Here is a 25,081-nt window from a genome sequence, read left to right on the forward strand (position 1 = left end):
TTTAACTGTATAAAACAGACTTCTGTAAGTGTTTTGATGTAATCAGGAATGCTACTCAGTTGTTTGCTACTCAGTTTTTATGGCAGCCTGCCCTTTTAAAGACCTTTGCTACTTCAGGTAAGCAACTACAGCAGTTGCATCCTCTTCCCCTTCAAAACAAATAGAAAATGTCACATTGCATTGAAGTTAAATCAGCTGATTTATCTGGAAGGCTAGTGGGCAAAAATGTTGTTTAACCCATTGTGTCTTGAAGACTGTTTCCTCGGCTACAGAACTCCCATATGCTAGATGGATTTCTCAGGGACACGTACTTCTGTACTCTCCAGTCATTTTACCTTTGCTGAAAATTCAGACAATATTATGCCTTGCTCAGATTCTTTATCCCAGTTAGTGTCTTGCCTGTACCTTTAAAAACTAAGGTGTCAGGATAAAGGTCTGGGTTACATGTCAAGAGTTCGCCATGTTTACAGCCACTTGAGGTCAGTTCAGATGCTGGAGCACAAAGGTGGCCAGAAGCTATGAACTTCCAGCCCTAGCCACCCAGAGGGCACATTAGTCATATGCATACTGATATATTGCAACAAGGTATGCAGTTTAATTTTATTCTCTGGAACAAACTATGGTATGCATCAAAGTTTAAAATTTGAATGACTTAGCCAGATACATTCCTCCAGCACCTCAAACCCACTTCCAGGCCTCCTCTGCTTGTCATAAGGAGACCTGAAACAGCTTGGGAGAGGATGTCTGAGACAAGCATGAAACCTGAAACCAGCCTTGAAAATTTGCCTGTGCTATTCCCCCATGCCTACCACATTTTATTGAGCAGCAGGCATGGAGCAAGGACTGGCTTGCTCTGGGTCGACCCTGAGGTTCCAGCACAGTCAACATATGTAGTTGAGGTCCAAGTCTCACTGGCAGGTGCTGACATCATGGAACCCTCAATTCAATGCCCAGAATCCCAAGTCTCTCCAGGTTGATAGAATTTGGTATGATCCCAATGTACTGGAGGTTGACCTTGTTCGTTGCTGAGTTTTTAACACTGATAGCATTTTGTGGAAGCCTAGTGGATTTTTGTTAAAGCTGGAGGTTTTTAACCAAATATTCAGGACCATGAATTCTGCCAGGCTGCGTGGGTTGTGATTCAGTTTCTACCCTCACAGCCTTGGGAGCAACAGTCCCCATTCACCTTGCAATACCATAGTTTTGGAAAGGATTGCTCCATGTGCCAGTAGCGTTACTTCAGGCAACTGCTTTGCTGGATTTCTTCATGGAATCTGGATTTGATTATGTTGCAGGTCCAGAGAGTTGACATACTCATTTATCTGCCCAGAGGTATTTCATAGAGTTCATATATCATTAAAAAAAATTTTTTTTTTTAAATTTGGTTTGGAGTCTTTTTCCCAAGGCTCTTGACCTCTTGGAGTCTGCTTGTGGTGATCACCTGTACCATACACCTGAGAAGAGGACATTTCCCATAGCAGTAACTACAGCCCATGGAGTTGGTGAGCTACAGATCAGATGTCCAGTCCTCTCTAAACTATAGTTCATATGGGAAATGTGATTGGGTCAGTCATTGCCCTCAGATACTCATTTTCAGTTTCAAGTAATCTGTTTCCATTTCCTGTTTCCATTTCAAAGAGCCCTGTAACCTGCTTGTATTTTCCCCAGTCTCTTGTATACCCTTCAGATTTGCCAGATGTTCATTTGCCTGGATATTAAAAGTATTCAGCTAATTTGAAGACTACATCCATTGGTGGCTATTTATCTTTTTCATGGAACCTGCAAAGTTGTTGCTTGAAGCTTTATATGTATTTTGCAATGAGATGTGGGAGGATATTATGGTTGCTTCCAATATACTCTTGACCTGCAGTCTATAGTCGATACTTGTTTTGGGTGGTTTTGCAGTCCTTGTTCACTAGAAGACATACCATTTTCCTGTGGTATGCTAATCTTTTACAAGTGTGAATATGCAGAGGCCACTCAGAAGCTTTACCAATAGCTATTGTTCTTAGCAAGTTAAATCTACATAGTCACACTCCCTGCCTACTTTCTCCTTTGCAGTCTTGGGTAAAGAATTCCAAAATTAGGAGTGGCCCCCCTCAGGTCCATCCCCCTTTCTATAACTCCCAAATCCACTGTGGGCAGGGAAAGTGGCCCCATGGGACACTCCTCACTAGAAAAATTCCACTACTTGATGCCGGGGTCTTATGTTCCACAAGTGTGAATATTCAGAGGCAATGCTATAGAGGAACTAACATGTTAAGCAACCTCTTTTCTCCCTCAGCAACCTCTTTTCTCCCTCTGAATAGGGAACAGCCAGGTTCACAGGATCATGAGGCAGCATTGATTGTCTTTTATATACAGTAACTCCTCGCTTAATGTTGCAGTTACATTCCTGAAAAACGTGACTTTAAGCGAAACGATGTTAAGCAAATCCAGTTTCCCCATAAGAATTAATGTAAATAGTGGGGTTAGGTTCCAGGGAAATTTTTTTCACCAGACAAAAGACTTTATACATATCTATCTTTATAATCATGTGTACAGTCACACACAGTATAAGTTTTAAACAAACAATTTAATACTGGTACACAGCGATGATGATTGTGAAGCCTGGTTGAGGTGGTGAAGTCAGAGGGTGGGATATTTCCCAGGGAATGCCTTACTGCTAAATGATGAACTAGCAATCAGCTGAGCCCTCAAGGGTTAACCCATTGTTGTTAATACAGCCTCACACTCTACAAAGCAGTAGGCAGGGCTATCCCTCCCCATACGCAAAGTACGCAGCTGTGCAGGGCACCAGGAAATTTGGGGCACCACATTTCTTGGTACCCTGCCCAGTTGCCAACTTTGCGTATGGGGAAGGACAGCCCTGCATCTTCCCTATGGCCCCTGCCCCTGCTGTGCCCCAGCCCCGTCCCCACTCTACCCCTTCCCAAAAGCCCCCTACCCTGCTCTGCCCCACTCCCCTGAGGACTGCAGCAGGGCCGGGCCTGCACTCACTGGTGGCAGGAAGTGCAGCAACCTGGTCCCAGCAGTGCTACTGGTGAGTGCTGGGGGGTGGTTACCTGCCTGCCCGCAGAGGCCTAGCTAGCTCCAACAGGTTGCTCTCCAGCAAACAGTGGACAAAGGAGGCAGCTGCCAAATGACACAAGGGAGCATTGCGCAACTTTAAACGAGCATGTTCCCTAATCGATCAGCAACATAACCAAACAACGTTAACTGGGACAACTTTAAGTGAGGAGTTACTGTAGTGAAATTGTTCTTTCTGGTTCATGAAAACTTTGCATTACTAGTGTGTGTTACTCAGTTTGGAAAAATTTTGTTTCAGAAGAACTGTTTTGCGGGAACCTTCCCGGACCTTGGCTTCCCCCTCTGTTTTATAAAAAAACACTTCCATAGTTGCCCTGTCAGCAGTCCTGGCACCCACAGCACTTTAAGAAGTCCCGAGATTTTCATGGTAGTCCTTGAAGGCTGAGAGAGTAGCCCAAATATCTGAGATTTCAGGCCAAAAGGCTGAAGGTAAGCAGGTGTGCTCCCCATCCCAAAAGAAAGCAATAGGAATAGTAGCTAGGATTCAACCTTTTCTCTGACATGATTGTTAGTCACATTGCTATGTAAGATTTTTTTTAGAAGTACTGTTTCACAGCTTTCAAACATTTAGTTTCTAAGGTTCAGGCATTAAATTTTGGCAAATGGCAGAAAGTATAAAAATATATTCTAGAATATGCAGAGGAAACCTACTTAATCCAACGCTTTCACATTGGGTTGCGTCCAAACTGGTGTTTAAAAATTCCACAGGGATTAACTACTATACTCCCAATAAAAATTACTGGACAAGAGCTAGTATATTGTGACTTATGACTACAAGGCCATGAGATCATTATGTAGATAAGGTGTCTTGCTGACTGTAATTGGGTAATCTTAGCTTTTAATTCCATAGCTGTGAGCAGTCCTGTCACTGAAATGGGATTGGATTTTTTGTACTTAATTTTAAACAAATGGATAGGTATAGAAACTAATTGAAAAATCTTATGCCTTTGGTTCACCTTTTGTGTAGCTTAGAGAGAGAGTACAAAATCTAAATACATGCTGTTCTTTAAAAAGCCTCTTGACAACCAGGGTGAAATCCTGGCCACCATTGAAGTCAGTTGGAGTTTTGCTGTTGAGTTCAATAGGGTCAGAACTTCACCCTTGATGTATTATGCTGGAAAAAAAATTCTTACATTTTTGACTTAATTGGTGTCTGCAAAAGATTGAGTCCTAAAATGTTCAAGCACTGTATTTTAGATAGCTTGTCTCTTTGGGTGCCTGAGTCTGCCCTTGTAGGGTGATAAATAGTTGAAAATCTTGATTTGACTTGTTTGCAACCAGTTGCTAATTACTTAAAATGGCTGGTGACCACTCAAAATAATACTGTAAAGGGGAACTTATGATCTGCTATACATCCGTAGGTTTCCAAGATCAGGGTTCTTTCTATCATCCAGCACTTGACTTGCACCTTTCTGAAGTGTGGTGAGATTAACCATTCTCTCAGCCACTGACCTCCCTCAAGTTGAGGTGCAGCACTTCTGAGTAGTGCAGCTGGAAAGAGCCATTCTGGCCAATGCCTGTTCACATGGGGTGCAGTGGTGGTGGGAGGGAAGATCTAAGGGCTTGTCCATGCTGTTTTGTACCAATTAATGTGTGTTCAGAAACCAACATCTGTTTAAATCTTTGCAGCCCCTAGTATGACTGGTTATCCCAAACTGGTTAAGTTCTTATAGTGGTATTGCTTATTTTGGTAAGTTTACTCCTTCTTGATAGTATGCTTAGAGGGAGAGGATTTTAGTGGCTGTTGCCTTTCAGGGAAGGGGAGTGGGAGCTGGCATTGTGGTGCTTCCCGGAGATACCCAGCATTGTGAGGTGCCTTGCTACCACTTGCTCTTAGTGTGAGGACTTGTCCGTACCTGCCACAGGCCAGTTCCCTGACTCCATTGGTCATGAGCAACATAAGCACTTCTTTCTAGGCCTGGGCAGGTCCTGTGCGTTTGCTGTCGTTAGCAGTGGGCAGAGTCCAACCACCCAGAATCTCCCTGGGGTATCTAGCCCCTATTCCACCGGACATTTGCAGTATTCACAGATTCGCTGCTTCCAAAGAAGCAGTATACCACAGCTGACCAGTTTCATCTCAGACCACTTTTGACACACCGTACTTAACTATGTTTACAGTGAAAACAAGAGAAAGTTTAACAGAGATTCAAGTGACTGCATGTAGAAATATTGCAAACAAATGGTCAGTAATAAAATAAAATAGTAAGATACATTCTAGAACCAAGATTTGTCACTAGATACTTTCTTGTCTACAGAGCAGTGCTTACCCAAAGTCCTTCTGTCGTTTTACAGTCAGGCTTGACTGTGACCCCTCTGTTCATGACCAGTCACGATGTCAGCTTGCCTCTTCAGTAAATGATCCCAGGTGTCTGTTTTCACCCCCAGATATATCAGGACAATTCTTTTTCTTTATTCATAAACAAAATGTCCCCTGCTGGTGGTTTTTTCCTGTATATTCCTTTTTGTAGATTTCACAATCTCTTTAATCAGTATCTGGCTCAGTATACAAATAGACATACATTGTGTGAGACAGACAAGCATCTGTTATCTCCTGCCTGAAACAAACCTGTCCAAGACATGTCATCACCTCGTTATCTGCCTAAAGAACATAATTTTCAGTACAGATACAACTCCTTAATATTATCTGAACATGCATTTTGCAGTGATTATGACGACTCGTGGACTATTGACTCTCGGTAGATACTTCACGTCTCCCTTCAGTGAAGTATTATGCATTTATCGGATCCACCGGATCCCTATAAAACCCGGTACACCCCCCGTGCCCACTGCCAGTAGGCACAAGGGCACCCTGGGTCACAGGCTCTTGTGCTCTTCTCCATCAACCTTTTTCGCAAATAAAAGGCACTTCATAAAGTGTTTGTTCATTAGGGGTCATCTTGATACCGTTAAACCAGAGGATGCTGTTCAAATCCTCTCCCCAAAACATCTTGTGAGAATGAGTTTGTGGCAGTTCCTAGATGCTGAAAAGGCACTCAAGATCTCTCTAAATAGGAGGATAAAGACTTTTTTTGTTAGAGAAAGCAAAAAGAGCAGAAGCAAGCAAACTTAGATCTGGTTGGTGACTTTTTGTTCTGTGTTGCATCCCTGAAATGAATGAGCTCACAATTCTTTAGAGTTTCCTCCAGTATGGTTCACAGATGTATCTTGAATAAAGAGCTGAGGGAATATTGTCCCCTTACATGGGGCCTTGGAGCTGTCTACTATTACCTTTTACTTTTTGTATCTGTAATTGCCAGATACTCAGTTCTTAGTTTCTAAGACCAGAGGGGACCACTGTGATCTAGTTTTGTGCATAAAACAGGCCATAAAACTTCCCTGAAATAATTCCGGTTTCAACTAAAATTCGGTAGTCCCTGAATGCCACCTTTTTATTTAAGAGAACTTACGACTTGTGAGATTCCTTATAGGTTGTGGGGCCTCAGGGTGCAGAAAAAACCTATTGTGTAGTATCCCTGCTTCTCTGGTTCATAAATTCAGAATCTCATACATTTTTGTTCCTATTCCCACATGTTGGAGAGGGTTTTAAATAATGTCAACTGTATTTATGGAGGCGAAATTTGTGGTTCCTTCAGTGGCTTGTATTCCTTCATATTTCTTTACAAGCTTCAAGTGAAAAATGGAGGGGTAGGTGGTGTTCATGAGCTGTAAAATTGTTTCTGTTGCATCAATAAAAGCTTGAATAGCACACTGGTAGTCCTGAATTAATTTTAATTGTGGAAATAGTTAAGAACAGAAGAGCTATTAGGTAATTACTAATTTTCTGTAATTATTGTAAACCATACTCTTGGCCTTTAGTTATATTTTGAACTTACCTAGAGTTCTTGATTTTAATTTCTAATGGTTAACTAGAATGAAGCTATCTATTTATGGCTACCTCCTTTTCTTCCTGATTGAAATCTAAAATTGCCTTTTGTGAAGGTAGCGGTGGGTATGCTTTTTTAGCAACTGAATTGCAGTATAGGCTGTCATGATTTTGTGCAAAACAGTCACAGATTCAACTGCTTTGTCTGTAACACTAATACATCAGTGTCAGTTCCTTTCACTTTTCTAACACTAAAATATATGAGCCTTTACTGTATAGTCCATTATAGGCATCTGTACCGAAGAATCTTAAAGAAAAATCGATTTAGAGAATCTCCTACTGAGACTTGAAACAGTTTTTCCACAAAAAACAATTTGTTCTTACCTCTATCTTTGTCGAATATAGTATTAATAAGAGCTTTCTTCTAAACTCACCTTTCTCATTCTGCTTGATTTTTACAATGAAGTTATCCAATAGCTTGTTGCCTTGGAACATATTTATCATAAATACATCACTGTACTTAACTGTAAGATAAAGAGATGAGGGGTTGCAATGAAAGAAACTCTTAACCTGAATAATGACAGGTTTCAGAGTAGCAGCTCTCCTTACAGTGTGTATAACACCCATTTTTTCATGTTCTGTGTGTATATAAATCCCCTCACTGTATTTTCCACTGAATGCATCCAGTGAAGTGAGCTGTAGCTCATGAAAGCTTATGCTCAAATATATGTTGATAGCGCTGTGATGCATCTTTTCAGGGAATTAGCAGCTCCTATTTTAAATTTTACTGCTAAAAAGAGTGCCTCTTAAGGGAAAGCAAGGCCTTGCCTAGATTAGGGAAATGTACACTATTAAACTACTGTATATTGATATAGCTATACATGTGCAAACTTCCATAGTCTAGACAAAATATAGTTTGGAGACATCCCAATTTACAGGTAAGCTAACCTAGTATTTGCATGTGCTTTTACTACTTTGAGCTCAGTACTGAACAATATGGTATTTAAGATGCTGACTTGAATTGCAAACTCTTGTGAGCTTCTATTCAAATGTCAAGCTTCTGTTTCAGAATTTGACAGGCATCTAATGGTATAATAACTACAAACTCTGATCTTTTTTGAGCTGTGTATGGGGAGGGGGGAGACTTGCCTCCTGAAAGAGGGAAGAAAATACTTATTAATATTTAGAGGATTTGGTATTATCTTTTCTGTCTTTAGAAACTCTGTTGGAAGCTCTTTTCAGATTTGACTCTGATTTGAATAGTTTTTTTCTATTTAACTCTTTAGAATATTTCTTTTGCCCTGCTTTATGGATATAAATTGTAATACTTGCTTTAAATTACACTATGATATGTTGGAGGTGTTCATTTTTATATTGTATTTGACTAAATGATAAGCCAGTAATTTGATTTATTTACATAGTAAAGTTGCATCTAAAAATGTGTATTTAAAAAAAATAAAAATCTTTCCCTTTTTCTTTTCTCTTAAAATTTATTTCCCAGTATGTAGTCCAGCTAGACTTTTCTCACTGTCATAGTCCTAAAATTGAATATCCACTTCTTTAAACTTGCCTGGCTTTTGCAAAGTACAAAGCTGAGACAGCTTTGGTACTATCTTATTTTTGTGGCCTTACATGAATTTGTGGTATGGAAACTATAGATGTGGCAGACTTGATTATATAGGTGATGTTTCTGTCGAATGCTCTAAATATCTTGACATCCATGACAGTGCTCAAAACCAGGAACATTTTAATGTATGCAAAGTAAAAATACCAAATCCTTCAATTCTTGCAGATTTCTGATATAATTATGTTGTGACTTTATTTTGAAACGACCCATGAATCTGTTACTTTGTTTGAAATGTGTTTATTTCATTTGTTCAGGAAGGATATAACATACTTTTTGCTTAATTTGACAGCTTAGATTTGAGAGATTGCATAGTTTTTTTTGCAAGAGCTCTGGTTGTTTTTGTGTGTTTAGTGTTGTGTTAATGACCACTAATATTCATGACTTTACGAAGTAGTTTAGCAGGTGCAGAATGTATTTAACTTTATAATGATCCACTAGTTTCAAAGGAATTCGAAGTGCATATAATCAGACACACATCAAATAACACTAAACAAGTGGCTTGATACAAACATATTGCGCAAGATGCTTTTGCCAGGCTGCTGGTTTTAAAGGAAACTAGTACTTGTTCAGCATATCATCCAACACTTATCTCAACTGAGTCAGTTGACTTTGGGGGTAGAAACTACTCCAAATATACACGAGAGATTGTATAGTGGTGAATACAGTTGGTGACATGCTACAATGCTGTAATTATAGGTGGAACTGAAGGTGGTGCCTACAGTTAAGGTTGACTAATGGCCATGTTATAAGACCCAGTTTTCAATTGGCTCGTAGTTATGTCAAACTTTAACAATTATGGCTGAAATTTTCCTTGCTGGGCGTCTGCCTGAGACTTGACTTATTTTAAAATTTCAGTCAAAACTGAGGTTATGGGGAAATGAGTATCAGTTTGCTTGTGTTAAAAATTCTTACCACCATTTTGCCAACAAGCTCTAATAACTCCAGGATTCTGGTCAGGGGCTCAAAATTTGGGAAGGGGCTGTGTTTATGTCAGATGTACCTTTTGCTGTCTCCTTAGAAGTACCAAAATTTGACAGTTATGGCTCTCCAAAAGTTTTGTTTGCATGTACTGACAGCCTGTTTCAAAGTTTATAAACCTCTGAAAATGACCCACTCAAATGAAAAAGCTTGGGCAACCACAACCCTAAGTGGAGCATATAGGAAGGCTGATAAATACTTCTGCTAAGTACTGTATTATAAAACGGAGTTAGTGGTAGCTGGTAAATATGTTAACGGTCTTTTTTATGGGTGTATGTAAATCTTGCATTGGTCACTCATGGTTACCGCTGGAGCGAAGTCCAAAATGGACATACCATTACACAACGTGATGTAGTTGTAGCTTCTGAGGGACATAGCCAAGTACAGGGTAACAATCTGATCTGAAGTCTTTTGGCAGATCAACAAGGAAACTAGCACAGTAAACTCTTCATGCATTTTGAATCTGGCAGTCTGTTTCCATATCTCTTTGTATGCATGTGCACCCGCCCCTCTCTAGTTAACCTCCTTAAATGAATATCCTTTTTGTACACTGTTAATAACTCATAAGATATTGAATATTTGGATATGCCAGTCTGATTTTTCTGTATGCTCATGAGGCACTAGTAGTGACATGGCTTGATACTTTGTCCCCGGGGGTGGGAGAAGAGGGGGAAATTGCTAATATTCAGTACAGAGGGATGAGAGGAGATGGAGCTAGAAACTTGAGTGGTTGTGGGAGATGTGTATTGCAATGTTTTGGAAATGTATGTAAGTTGCTCAACCGACAACTTAAACATAATTTGTAATTCCAAGTTTAGTAAATTGTTTTCCCTGCCCTGAAGAGATTGCATTATTTTATGTTGTGAAATCTAGACACAGCCCAATAATTTGGAATGGAAGGGTAATGAGATTTGTTGGAGGAGGAAGAAAGAAGGGATGATTTATTGTTGGATGAATGGAAAATTTTATTCCAAACCCCAAGTGCCTTAAGTTCCATTGACTTTCGATAGACATGGTTTCCGAAGTGATGTAAGTGCTTTTGACTGTTTCTCCATAAGGAGGAGAGAACAAAGGTGCTTATTGGAGATGGCTTGAATTGTATAGAGCAGCATGACAAAAGGAACAAAGTGAAAATGGGAGAGAAACTAAAGTAGTAATGTGAAAGGATTGGGAAGAAATGAGAAGATGATGGGGAGGCAAAACTACATGAGACCTTAAAGCAGAGCAGAATGAATTTGATAACTTCCTTAAATTTAAGGGATTAAAAAAGGGATATATGCATGTGGAAGGGAGTTCAATAGTTTTATTGTACTCGTTAGGAGGCAGTTCCACTTGGAATTACTTTATTGCCCTTGTTCAGAATGTGGAGGGAACAGAACTGTGGTGGATGTATTTCAATGGATAGTTGATATCTACAGCAAAAAGTGATTAAATTACAATGCATACACTGATCTCTGGGCAGTTAAAACCATTTTCTTGTATGTTTCTGATTTCCTTACTTTTACGATAAAGCATCAGACAATTGTAGCAGGGGTTGCAAATTAAATATATCTGACTTTCTCTAGGGTCCATGATAAGATTGCTTTTATACATTAGAACAGCGGGAAGTACTATAAACTGAGGAAGTGGCTGTGATTGCATAGCAACACTGAGTCTGCCTTGAATTAGAGCTTCAGAAGAATGGAAAGAATGGCTTTACTGTTACTACTGCAAAGGAAAATTATATTCTTTAGGGATTTATGTGAATGTGGGATGACAATTGGACTACAGTATACAACACTCAAAACAAGAAATTCTGGTTTCTAACTGCAATTTAAATGTTATAATTGGCTGGTAAGATGCCAAGTCAAAACAATTTTAATGGCTTTCTTTCAGTAGCTGTCCTTCCATGGTACAATCCTTTGTTTTTGCAGATTCTGTGATCTTTGTTAGCGACTGATGCTTGTAATTCTAGTGCTTAAGATGTCTTCTCTTCTCATCTCCTCCTTTTCGTATTCCCTATAACCACATGGGATGTCTGGGCTTACTTCTCTTGGCAACACCCACAGCACTTACTTCAAACCCTTCCCCCTAAGCAGGTTTCCGAGCCTAGGTTCAAGCCTGAGTGGGAACATTTACACTGCTTTGGTTTAGCCCCATAGAGCTAATTGACACAGGCTTGCACTACCGTTTTTTTTTTCTTTTTTTGCGCAATATAGATGTACATACCCATAATGAAATTAGGCAAGAAATGTGTTTCAGAATTTTGGTGTGTGCAGATTCTGTGATGTGGAGTCTGATTTGGATGACATACTTCTGAGTTTTTTTTCGTTTGTTGAGTGCAGAAAACAGTTTGATAGACTGCAAAATATTTAACTGACTGCATTAAACAGTGTATTGTATGTATGTGTCTCGTGCACATGCATAAATTCTGTTTTTCTATAGTCCTACTTTGTCACGGATTATGATCCGACAATTGAGGACTCCTACACCAAACAGTGTGTGATAGACGAGAAAGCAGCACGGTTGGACAGTAAGTTTGTTTTGTTTTTAAAAAGCATAATTAAATATTGATGGTCTGTAACTGTTATTTATTTGAACTTGAATTTTAAGAGGGTGGTACTGGATCAAATTGTATTGTGCTAAGTATTTTGATGATGCTTTCATGATTACCTGATTAAAAACTTCTACTCTAGTCTTAATTGCATATTCATTGACTATCAAAGAGCTAATCAAACTTAAAGCTTCCTTTAAATTGACACTAAGCCTAAATGCCTAATGTTAATGTGTCTGCAACTAAATAAATAGCTTCTCCGTTTTTGAGCACCTGCAGCTTCTATTCTCTAAAGATACCCTCTGCATTAGGAGCCTTATTCTTGGGCCTTACTTTCTTAGTACAAGACTACCAGAACTTCCTTAACTCTTATGAGCAGTGGTTCTGGGATACAATGTACTGGCTGCCATGTTTGCCACCCATGCAGAGTATAAATGCTGCCCTCCAAATATTCGAGTGAGATCCCTCTTGTTAACATTGATTTAAGACTCCCATCTAGGTATGCTCAACAGCTATTTTTACCTGGCGAACTGGTCAAAGGGAGACGAGTGTTTTTGTTTCTTCAGGTCTGGTTCATGCCAGACTTAATGCTTATGATTGGGCCACTGCCCTGAAGAGTCAAAAAACCTTGAGTTAGGAATCCCACCAGCATCTTGCTAAGTTCCAGGAGTAAGATTCTTGCAATATGTCTTCACTGGAAGAAAAACTACAGAAGTAATTTTCCATATGCCGGGGAAGGTCATAGTTTATAAAATAACATCCCTTTTAAAAATGAAGCTGTTGTGCTCCAACTGTTTAAGGAGGAAAAGTTTCACAAACTAGGAGCATAAAGTATAGTAATTAGTTTTTCCTACTTCTGTTCAGTTCTGGATACAGCAGGACAAGAAGAATTTGGAGCTATGCGAGAACAGTATATGAGGACTGGGGAGGGCTTTCTTCTGGTCTTCTCAGTCACTGATAGAGGAAGGTAAGCCTGAAATCAACTATGAAAGCATGGGCTAGTACTCCATCTGATAAGTTTCTGTTTGCTGTGTCAGTTTCTACTAGAATAACCACCTGTGGTACTTGTTGCAAGCACAAACTTTTGCCATTGCTTCTTGGGTTTAAGTGGCTAATTAATATTCTCTCAAATTGTAGTAAAGAGGGAGTGGGGGTAATATGGCTAGACAAAATTAAACTGTTAATTGTCTACATCAGTGGTTCTCAACCTTTCCAGACTACTGTATCCCTTTCAGGAGGCTGATTTGTCTTGTGTACCCCAAACTTCACCTAACTTAAAAACTACTTGCTTACGAAAACAGACCTAAAAATACAAAAGTGTCACAGCTAATGCTGTTACTGAAAAATTGCTTGCTTTCTCAGTTTTACCATATGATTTTAAAATAAATCACGACCCCTAAGTTGAGAAACATTTGACATAGAGCAGTATAAACAAGTCACTGTAAGAAATTTAAGTGTTTGTACTGACTTTTAGTGCTTTTCATGTAGCCTCTAGTAAAGTTAGGCAAATATGTAGATTTGGTGTGCCCCCTGGAAGACCTCTGTGTACCCTCAAAGGTACACGTACCCTTGGTTAAGAACCACTGATCTACACTGTATTTCAGTTTCATTAAAGCACCTACCCTATGCTATAAGTGACTTTAAACTATAAATAGGAAAACAAGAGCGGGGGTTGGGGGGAAGGGAACCAAATGCTGCATCAAGACCAAAATACCTCCCCCAAATATTAACTGGAACTTCTAAAGCTGGCTTAGCATGTCATGCCAGGCTTATTGAGCAGTTCTTGGTAAGGGCATGTGACATCCATGCTTGGTGTCCTTCACTGATTGCACTGGTAGCTTTTTGTTTTGGTCTGCTCTTTCTCCTTTCCTTTTCCCTGAAGCAGCTCTGTTCTCTTTGCTTTGCTCCTCAGCCCCTCTGGGCACACTTCACCCTGCCAGCTCAGTGTTGCTGTGCCTGGTGGTACTATGCTTGCTGCTCTTTCCTAGCAGACAGCAAACCCAACAATTAATTTACTTGGATAGCACTTCCACTTTTCTTCTATTTCTGGGCAATAGGATTATCCCCAATTTGATGGGTTTTTATAATTTAAATGTAAAGGTTTAAAATGTTAAAAATAGCTGTAGAGGCTTTGTTGGGAAGACCAGTTGGCTTTCTTGGATGCTATCTGAAAGTTTGGCCTCAATAGTCATGTATGGAATGGATACAGTGTATTTTTGGCTAGCAATTTCAAACTTCGGTGCCTAGAATTAAGAGCCTAAATCATATTTGAAATTTATTTAAAAAATATTGTCCTACATGCTTTGAGTGCGAGAATAAAATCTGTATCCTTCCTAGCTATCTGGAAACTAGCAAAAGGTTCTTGCTGCCTAAACACAACCTTCTTCTGTCTTAAGTGGGAGTGCCTTTTCCAATTTATGTATACGCATAGCTGATATTAATATTGAGTTGCTGTTCAGTGAAGAAAATAGACACCTGTAAAGTTGCATCAACCCTACCCTTAGGCTAAGCAGGGCATGCTCCATTACAACTCTCTAAAAGATCAGAATAGGTCCTATAGATTACACAGTCCTGACCTGTGTTACGAATCCTTGTAAGTGTATGAACTAGCTCAGTGGTTCCCTAATCATAGAGCCATGGTGACCCAGGATGAAACAGTATTTTATTTTAGGACAATTTTTCATGATACCATAGATGAAGAACCCATGAACTAGTACATGCAAATCTTCCTTACTTTTCTTTTTCAGTTTTGAAGAAATCTACAAATTTCAAAGGCAGATACTTAGAGTGAAAGACCGTGATGAGTTTCCTATGATTCTAGTTGGGAACAAAGCAGATCTGGATCATCAAAGACAGGTAAAATCTTGGCATTATTGTATATCAAGAATCCTAATTCTTTGTTTATAGTTTTTATAGAAATTGTTGTCCAGAAGGTTAACTTCAAATTAATAATTGGAGCAAATGACTTTTTCACGAAATATTTGTTATTAATCATAATGGAAGAGAAATACAGGAAATTTGACAATAGCTATAGTTGAGGTTTTTAATGTTTCTCTTTAGGGAGAACTGTTTCTGGATCAAAATAAACTTTTTTTTGATACAGCAGCTTCTCTTATTGACTCTTGGAAGTGAGGCTGAGGCTAAATTTATTGAGAGATCTTAGGCATAAGTATGTCTAATTCTCCTGCTCTTAAAATTTTCCGTAATATTATTCATCAAATTGGCTTGTACCAAGCAGAAAATTCTGTCACTAAAAGGTATGGTGGTTACTCTAAAAGTTTTACTCGGAGTGCATTCCTTATTGTCAAAGCAACAGTCATTTTGTGTATAACTGAATTATATACATATGAAGCAGATTATGCAGCCAATGGTATGTTTTAAAGTCTGGAGGTACGCAACAGAATTAGTGTAGCCCATATTAAATGGATTGAAAACTGTCTAACTGCTAAATTGTGAAAAAGTAATTGGGAGCAGTTATCAGATACTTTCTAGTGGGGTCATGGAGGTATCTATTCTTGGCCCAGTGCTATTCAATATCTTACTATTGGTGTGGAAGAATATATAAAATCATTGCTGGTAAAATTTGCAGATGACGCTAAAAATTAATGGAAGGGTAAATAACAGGGACAGGTTAACTGTATGCAGACCAAACTGGATCACTTGCTAAGAGGTTTATGCATTGGGACAGCATGCGTTTTAATACAGCCAAATGCAAGGTCATACATTTAGGACCTTAGAATGAACATAATACAATATGGGGGACAATATCTTGGAATGTAGTGACACTGAAAAGGACTTAAGGTAATGGTAGATAATCAGTTGAACATGCACTCGCTATGCAATTCTTTAAGTGAGAGAGTGAATGCAATCCTTGGATATATAAGCAGAGAAATATCAAGTAGGAGTCAGGGGAGGAGGTGGTATTTTTGTGTATATGTTGGCGAGACCATTACTAGAATACTATGTCCAGTTCTGGTGTTGATGTTTTAAAAAAGATGTAGAAAAATCTGGAAAGGGCTCAAGAATGTCTTTGGGTTTGGAAAACATGCCTTAAAATGAGACTAAAGAAGCTCAATCTACTTAGTTTATCAAAGAGAAGTTTAGGAGGTGACTTGATCAGTGTCTATGAGCACCTATGTGGGGAAGGGATTTCTGATAGACCGCTCTTCAATCTAGCAGAAAAATGTACCAGAAATTTTCCACGGTTTGGACTGAAGCAAGACAAATTCAGGCTAGAAATGAGGTGCAACTTATAGCAAAAAAGCTAAAGCTAGATCATAAAGCTAGATCATAGTCCCTTCTAGCTGCAAAAATCTATGAAACTATAAACTTTTCTATCACTGTGAGTGCTTTAGAGGTTTGAAAGTACTTCTATAAACCTTCAAAATGTCACTTCTAACTTGGTTTTGGTGGCAGAGAATTCCTAATCTCATGTCTGTAAGCACTTTATGCTATTTTATATTTGGCGCTTTAGCTACAGCTGAACACTTTGTGGTTCACATAAAATGTGTAACAATGTTGATATTTAAGAGTAACACCATTGGTATCTGAGGTAGTATCTATTCAGGTGAAAGGGCACTTCATGCATCACAGACATACTATTTCGTGTTCTCTGCGCTCAGGCAGACATCAGCGCCTCAGCTGTTCTGTTTACATTTCCAAAGTAGTCTTTGCCATCATAACTTTCTGGTTCACATAAAATAGTTTGATTATGTTAATTGATTGTAGATAGTAGTGTGGACCCTTGCCACTTCCAGCATTGTGTATTTGATAATATCCTTATTCATTTTAGCCTCAGTATCTTTGGCTTTTGGCTTACACAATCAGGCTTTCCTGTTCTACTCAGCTTTGCTTTGGTACTATCAATACTTCAAGGTCTTAAAATAAACTCATTAGCTTTGATTGTGCTTATTTTTCCTGCATCTTCATACAGTGGGTACTATTGAAATGCTATGCAGAGACAGTTTTGAGAATCTAATGACAGTTCTGTAAGAGAACACAAAATTTAACTTTTTAGGTGCTGTTCCATAATCCGTTGGTGAAATCAAGACCACAGTGTGTGTGTGTGTTTAATTGATGGAGAGGGTATGAGGGTACGTTACCAAGCCCTGTAACATATTGACTTCCTGGGCAGTGCAATGGAGTTAAACACTGTGGGCACTTGCCACAGGTCTGTAGTGTGGTGTGATTTACAAATATAATGTCCACATTGGCTGCATGTTGAAGGAAAAAAATACTATGAGTTACAAAGGGATATACAAACATAAACCACAAAATGCCCCGTGAGGTAAGTAATGAGATTTCAGGAGTATTACTGGATCCTTCTATAGTTTTGGGGGTTCCAAGGCAGCCTTATATATGCTTAATTATATTCCTGGCCCTCTTGTCATTATTTCTAGGCATTTGGATTTAAGAGGATGTTTTGCAGCCTATACTAAACACCAAGTCCTCAGACTGCTACTACAGCCAGTCACAGCGTGGTAAAAAGGACCTTCAGTTTGGCACACAAGACTTGGTGAACACTGTATCCTCAGCCGCTTGCTTTTTATAAAGGCATTCTGTATAGTAGTTTCTCATAAAGCATTGTTGCAGTGTAACTTAAATAACATTGATTCCCTTTAAAAAGGAGGAGAGCTGAACAAGGCACTTGATGTTTCAGCAGCTTTTTCCAGTAACATGATAAAGGCAGCCTTATCAGCTAATCACAAACTAAATGGGGTCAGGCCTTCATTGGCCCCTGGATGGAAGGCTTTCAAGGAAGATCTGAGGTGCTGCAGGGAAGTGGTTTGTGGTTTAGTAGGTGATAGTTTTCCTCTGAGTCAGTACTTAACTAATGCACTAGCACAGCACTGTTGCCAGAAGTGTTATCTTTGGAGTGAGACTTAAAACCGAGGTCCTTGTGATTCAATTTAGGTAACACAATTCTGCCTGTCTAAATTCCCACTCCAGTTTAACAATGGTATTGGTTACTTTTTCTTGTAAACTTTTTTGTGTACTACTCTCGTTTGTTAAACAGCGTAGCTCATGGAAGCTTATGCTCAAATTTGTTAGTCTCTCTAAGGTGTCACAAGTACTCCTTTTCTTATTCCACCAAAAGGTAGCTGTAGTTTATTAGGGGACAAAGTGATTGCAATTATGGAAGAACATGCACTTATGTGCGAGTTTTGACTTCTGTGGATTAAGTAGCTTGCAATACAATCCTTTTAGATTTGTTTTTAGCCTACTTTGGAAAATGGACCTCCAGTCAATAGCAGAACTCCATTCTTTTCATATAAATTTTTTAAAAGCTTATGTAGCATTAGATATATTGGGAATTCTGTATGAACTCTAGTCCTGATGCTTCCTTGTAAGGAAGGGAAGATTATTCCGGTTTTGTTTTGTATTTTTAAGATGAAGAAACTTAAGCAGATCACATGACTTGTCCAAGAGCACACAGTCAATGGAGGACTAAAATTTGGGTTGTGTACAAAGCTGAGAAGCAGATACTCCCATCAGGCCATACAGTAATGTTTGAATACTGTAGGACCACACTAGGTTTGAGTGCTTACCTCAGCACAGCATAACAAGCATTTGTCATCTTCTGTTTGAGTATTGAGCTCTGAAAGAGAACATATGCCAGATAGAATAATTTATTATTGTAAGATTTTTTCCTGTAATGGGCTAATCCAGAGCTAATGAAAAGATTGGCTAAAGCTCCAGGGCAAGGTCTGCAGATGACGGCTCTGCTCCTCAGGCATGCTGGAGCTGGCCACAGCAAGGGTAAAACTCTTTTGCGCTGGAGATTGAGCTTTCTTGTTGCTGGTCTAAGACCGTGAATGAATTCCCACAGGAGTTCAGTGCCCCAGACCACCTCATCTGCTGCTCCAAATAAGATGAACTACTCTGGCCTTGCTTTTGTTAAATACTTACTACAGTGTATGTAGAACTTACTAAACTATTTGAACTAAACTACCAAAAAGAGCCACCCCCAAAGTAAGTTGTGTTGGGGACGAGAGAAAAAAATCTACAAGTGGCAGACTAGACAATCCGAATGGCTCCTGCTGCCCCTCTGAAAATACTGGCACTTAATGCATGACTTAGATGATCACATATTCTTCTTTGAGTGATTGCTCATGTGTATTCCACAATAGGTGTGCGTGCTCGCCATGTGCACCAGTGCTGGAAGTTTTCCCCCTAGCAGTACCTGTAGGGGGGAGCGCCCCCCCGGCACGGTATAAGGAGGGCTGCGCTCCCCCCACCCTCAGTTCCTTCTTGCTGCCAGAGAAGGTGCATTGGAACTGCTCAGCTCCAGCTTTGCTGCAGCTCGCCTCCAGAACTCTTCGTTTGTTCAGTAGTACCTGTAGTTAATTAGCTAATTCAGTTTAGTCATTGAGCCCGGGCCGGGGCATGCCCCGTGCCCCAGGCTTTACGTGGAGCCGCTCTTGTAGGCACTCTGTGCCAAGGAGCAACCTGCATGCGGATTGTCTGCACTGCTTGGGAGAAACCCATATCAGCAAAAGATGCAAGTTCTGCAAGTCTTTCAAGCCCTAAACTAAAAAAGAAAGGGACATTAGGCTCCCGACCATCCTGATGGAGTCAGCGCTGGCCCCGACCGTGGCATGCTGCTCCAAATTGGTACCTGGCACCGCGGTGTTGGTACATGGAGCCCCGCCAGTAACATCATGCGGTCGGCACCGTTCCCCGTCCACGGGGCATGCCAAGAGAACCGGAAAGACTCCCTCTTCGCAGTGGCACCGAGGGAAGTCTGGGACAGAGACTATGCCTATGTCGGGTAGTCCTCGATCCCCATCGGGCCCTAGGCCTCCGACTTACGTTGAGTGGAGTAGCCCGGCCCCTTCGGAGCAGGCCTCTCCAGATGTCTGGATGCCGTCTACACCCGAAGCCCTCCAGGCAGCCAGGGGTGTCATGTCCATGCCGGTGCCTGGAGCTCCGCTGATGTCCGCTCCATGCTCCAGAGGCCAGTTGCCACTGGCCCAGTACCGGTCCCAGTCGAGGGAACGTTTCCGACCTGCTTACTGCCTAACGACCGTTCAGGGCTCAGTCCAGGTGGATCACCCTCGACACTAGCCGGACTGTCTGGATGAGTGCCATCCGACTGGGGCTGCTGGCACTGCTTGTCTTCATCTCCATGTCTAGTTGGCAGCCAGTATCAAGAGGAGTGCCCCAAGGGTTGGTCCTGGGGCCGGTTTTGTTCAATATCTTCATTAATGATCTGGAGGATGGTGTGGATTGCACCCTCAGCAAGTTTGCAGATGACACTAAACTGGAAGGAGTGGTAGATACGCTGGAGGGCAGGGATAGGATACAGAGGGACTAGACAAACTGGAGGATTGGGCCAAAAGAAATCTGATGAGGTTCAACAAGGACAAGCGCAGAGTCCTGCACTTAGGATGGAAGAATCCAATGCACCACTACAGACTCAGGACCGAATGGCTAGGCAGCAGTTCTGCAGAAGAGGACCTAGGGGTTACAGTGGACGAGAAGCTGTATATGAGTCAACAGTGTGGCGTTGTTGCCAAGAAGGCCAATGGCATTTTGGGATGTATAAGTAGGGGCATTGCCGGCAGATCGAGGGACGTGATCGCTCCCCTCGACATTGGTGAGGCCTCATCTGGAGTACTGTGTCCAGTTTTGGGCCCCACGCTACAAGAAGGATATGGAAAAATTGGAGAGAGTCCAGCGGAGGGCAACAAAAATGATTAGGGGACTGGAACACATGACTTATGAGGAGAGGCTGAGGGAACTGGGATTGTTTAGTCTGCGGAAGAGAAGAATGAGGGGGGGATTTGATAGCTGCTTTCAACTACCTGAAAGGTGGTTCCAAAGAGGATGGATCTAGACTATTCTCAGTGGTAACGGATGACAGAACAAGGAGTAATGGTCTCAAGTTGCAGTGGGGAAGATTTAGGTTGGATATTAGAAAAAACTTTTTCACTAGGAGGGTGGTGAAACACTCGAATGTGTTACCTAGGGAGGTGGTAGGATCTCCTTCCTTAGAAGTTTTTAAGGTCAGGCTTGACAAAGCGCTGGCTGGGATGATTTAATTGGGGAGCGGTCCTGCTTTGAGCTGGGGGTTGGACTAGATGACCACCTGAGGTCCCTTCCAATCCTGATATTCTATGATTCTAGGACCATGGCAGACGTCGCCAATGGTCCTCATCTCACAGGAGATACCGCAGTCGGTCACGGCATGATCGTAGACGCCGTTCCCACTCAGACTCCTGTTCCAGGTCTCTGCCAAGGTATCATAGCCCCAGGCATCGATTGCCGGTGTCTCACTGACATGGGTCCGCCCATTGGCCATTCACGGATCAGCTACTACTGTCAGTGCCGCTCCTCCGCATCGAGATCGTGGTCCTGTGGCCGACGTAGGTCCCAGCACCGCTGATACTCCCGGTCCAGAGGCAACAGCGGATCATATTCCAGCCCGGCCTCCCCTCACAGCTGCTCGTCTACAGGCCAAGCTAACTAGCCTGAACAGCTGGCTCCACCGGTGCCATAGCAAGAGCAGTGGCACCAAGCGTCATGGCTGGCCCAGTGGTACCAGTGGGCACTGTGGCCTCCGGCACAGCCCCCTGTGGGGGCTCACTCGGTGGCTGGAGCCTCGGAAGCACCGTCGGTATCCATCTGTAGACGGCTAGAAAAAAGGTCGGTGGGACCTGTGTCCTCTGTACCGTGCCCGGAGTCCGACCAGGTGGCGGATCCTCCGGTGCCAGACGACACGCAAAGCACCGCACCAGCTTTGCCCCATCCAGAGGAGCTGATTTGCGGGGGGCCCCCCCGTCCCGGAGGAAGACTACCGGGCTCCCCAAGACCTCCTAAAAAGGGTGGCAGTGAGCCTCCACCTCCAGGCTGAGGAGAGGGAAGGGCCCTCAGACTCCCTGTTTACTATGCTGTTCCCTTCAGCACAGGGCAGGGTGGCCTTGCTGCTCCATGAAGGGGTGGCAAGAATTTCAAATGCCCTGTGGCAAACACCAGCCTCGTTGGCTCCCATCTCTATAAAAAGGCAGAGCGCAAGTACTTTGTACCCATGAAGGGACATGAGTCTCTGTATACCCACCCGGCACCCAACTCGGTGGTGGTCGAGTCGGTCAACCACAGGGAACAGCAGGGGCAACCAGCCTCGACCCCCAAGAACAAAGACGCTCAGAGGCTGGATACTTTCAGGAGGAAAGTTTATTCGTCATCAAGCTTTCAGTAAACCATCAAACCCTCTTGGGTTGCTATGAGTTTAATCTCTGGCAATCCCTCCCCAAGTTTGAGGACTCCCTCTGGGAGTGCAATAAGAAGGAGTTTAAGGTGCTTGTGGAGGAAGGGACGGTGGCTGCAAGGGCATCCCTGCAGGCTGTTTCAGATGCAGCGGACACGGCTGTATGGTCCATGGCCTCAGCGGTGTACATGAGATGGGCATCATGGCTTCCACTCTCTGGGCTCTCCAGTGAAGCGCAGTCGTCAATGCAGGATCTCCCTTTCGATGGGAAGGCTGTTTGCTGAGGAAACAGACACAAGGCTGCCTGGCATGAAAGACTCCCGCACGACCCTCCAGACTTTGGGCCTCTATGTCCCTCCTCCAGCAAAACCCAAGTCCAAGCTGCAGCAGGCTCCTGCCCAGGCTGCCCTCCTGAAGTACGAGGCTGCCTACAAAAAGCAGTGGGACTATAGAAAGCGCCCACAACTGCAATCCCGGCTTGCCCCTAGCCTAGGTCTTCTAAGGGCAAGCAGGCAGGCAAAAGGCATTTTTGAAGGGACGCTCAGAGGTACCCTGCCAGTTCTCAGCAGGGACCTACCCCCAATAAAGCTCCTTTTTCTCCAGTCGGTTGTGTGCTTTCCTCCCAGAATAGTCACGACTCACCTTGGACCGATGGGTCCACAACACCATCTCCTGAGGTTTCACCCTTCAGTTTACCTCCTCCCCATCCAACCGCCCTCCACTCCCATCCCTTCTGGGGAACCCCTCTCATGAGGCCCTGCTTGAGCAGGAGGTGGGGTGGCTCCTGGACCTAGGAGTGTTAGAGACGGTGCCCAAGGAGTTCCTGGGCAGGGGGTATTACTCCCAATATTTCCTTATCCTGAAGGCCAAAGGGGGCTCAGGCTCATCATGGACCTGTGAGGTCTGAACCACTACATGGTGAAACTCAAGTTCCACATGGTTTCCCTGGCCTCCATCATCCCCTCCCTGGATCCCGGGGACTGGTATGCTGCCCTCGATCTACAGGATGCGTACTTCCACATCCACACATTGGAGGGGCACAGATGCTTCCTCCATTTCGTGGTGGGACAGAGTCACTATCAATTCAAGGTCCTACCGTTTGGTCTGTCCACTGCCTCCAGGGTCTTTACAAAGTGTATGGCAGTGGTAGCGGCCTACCTCAGACGCCAGGGGTCCAAATATTCCCATATCTGGACGACTGGCTAGTCAAAGGCACCTCCCGGTCGCAGGTGAGGGATCATGTGGTGCTCCTCCTGTCCGCATGTACTGCCCTTGGCCTGCTGATAAACAACGCCAAGTCCACGTTAGTCCCAGTCCAACACATAGAGCTTATCAGGGCGCTATTGGACGCAACGTAGGCCACCAGACAGGTTCAAGACCCTGAAAGGGCTCATCGACTCGATCACAAGTTTCCCAGTGACGACAAGCAGGGTTTGACTGCAACTGCTGGGTCACGTGTCTGCGTGCACATATATGGTCCGTCACGCCAGACTCAGAATGAGGCCCCTCCAGCTCTGGCTGGCCTCGCAGTTCTCCCAGGCCACGGACAGAATGGACAAAGTCCTCACCATGCCGAACTCGGTGATCACCTCCCTGCGGTGGTGTTCTGTCCCAAACATGCTCCAAGGGGTCCTGTTCAGGGACAGGGCCCCGTCGTTGGAGCTGGTGTCCGACACATCGGACCTGGGTTGGGGGGGCCCATGTGGGGAACTTTCAGACCCAAGGCCTGTGGTCTCTACAAGACCTACCCATTCATATTAAGGTCAAGGAACTCAGGGCGGTGCAACTGGCATGTATGGCCTTCCGCTCGGACCTGGAGGGTAAGGTAGTCAGGGTCCTCCCGGACAACGCGGCCTTGATGTTCTAAATCAACAGGCAAGGCGGGGCCCGATCCTCTGCCACAAAGCCCTCAGTCTGTGGGACTTCTGTACAGCCCATGACATCTACCTGAAAGCCTTCCACCTGCCAGGTGCCTGGAATGTGAGGGCGGATTGCCTGAGCAGGGATTTTTCCTCTCAGCACACCCAGAAGTGGCTCACCAGCTCTTCCAAAGGTGGGGTACTCCCCAGGTGGACCTATTTGCGACCTGGCAGAACCGACGATGCTCCGGTTCTGCTCCGGGGGGGGGTCTCAGGAGGGGTGCTATCTCCGATGCCTTACCCTGTCCTGGTCAGGCCAGCTCCTCTACGCCTTTCCCCGGTTCCCTCTGATAGCAGGGCCCTGGAGAAAATAAAGATGGACAAGGCCAGGGTTCTCCTCTTTGCCCTGGCATGGCCAAGGCAGCACTGGTATGGGAACCTCTTGGGGCTCGCGGCAGCTCCGCCATGGCAGTTGCCATTCCGCCCGGACCTGCTCTCTCAGGACCAGGGCTACCTCCTCCATCCCAACCTAGCAACGCTTCACCTCATGGTGTGGCTACTCAGTGGCTAGGTGGCGAGGAAAGGACATGCTTGGAACAGGTTCAGCACATCCTCCTTGAAAGTAGACGGCCTTCCACTCAACACTCCTGTGTGGCGCAATAGTCTCAGTTTTCGAGGTGGGCAGCAGGCCAGGGTGTTTCCCTGGAGGCTGCCATGATCCAGCTTATCCTTGATTACTTCCTCCACCTGAGGGCCCAGGGACTGGTGCCCTCATCAGTCAGGGTACACTTGGCAGCCTGTATTAGTATTTTCCTTTCTGGAGGTTATATTGGATTTTATCTGAAAGAAATTAACTCTCATACTGTTCAGCAGTATGTAACAATGGCATCTAAATACTGAACAAGGAATTTCTTTAGAAAAAAGAAAACAGTAGCGTCCCAGATGTTACTCATTTTTGTGT

The 25,081-nt window shown here is 43.1% G+C and overlaps 1 protein-coding gene across 1 annotated transcript in view; it reads left to right on the forward strand.

The window, feature by feature from the left end:
- Positions 1–25,081, forward strand: part of RRAS2 (RAS related 2) — a 78,325-nt gene that overhangs the window by 39,599 nt on the left and 13,645 nt on the right. Inside the window, exons 2-4 of the mRNA XM_073347461.1 lie at positions 11,943–12,030; positions 12,916–13,018; positions 14,799–14,907. Of these exons, the coding sequence (XP_073203562.1) occupies positions 11,943–12,030; positions 12,916–13,018; positions 14,799–14,907 (300 nt within the window). The remainder of the gene's footprint in view (positions 1–11,942; positions 12,031–12,915; positions 13,019–14,798; positions 14,908–25,081) is intronic.

Source organism: Lepidochelys kempii, chromosome 6 (genome assembly GCF_965140265.1).
Source record: "Lepidochelys kempii isolate rLepKem1 chromosome 6, rLepKem1.hap2, whole genome shotgun sequence".
NCBI lineage: Eukaryota > Metazoa > Chordata > Testudines > Cheloniidae > Lepidochelys > Lepidochelys kempii.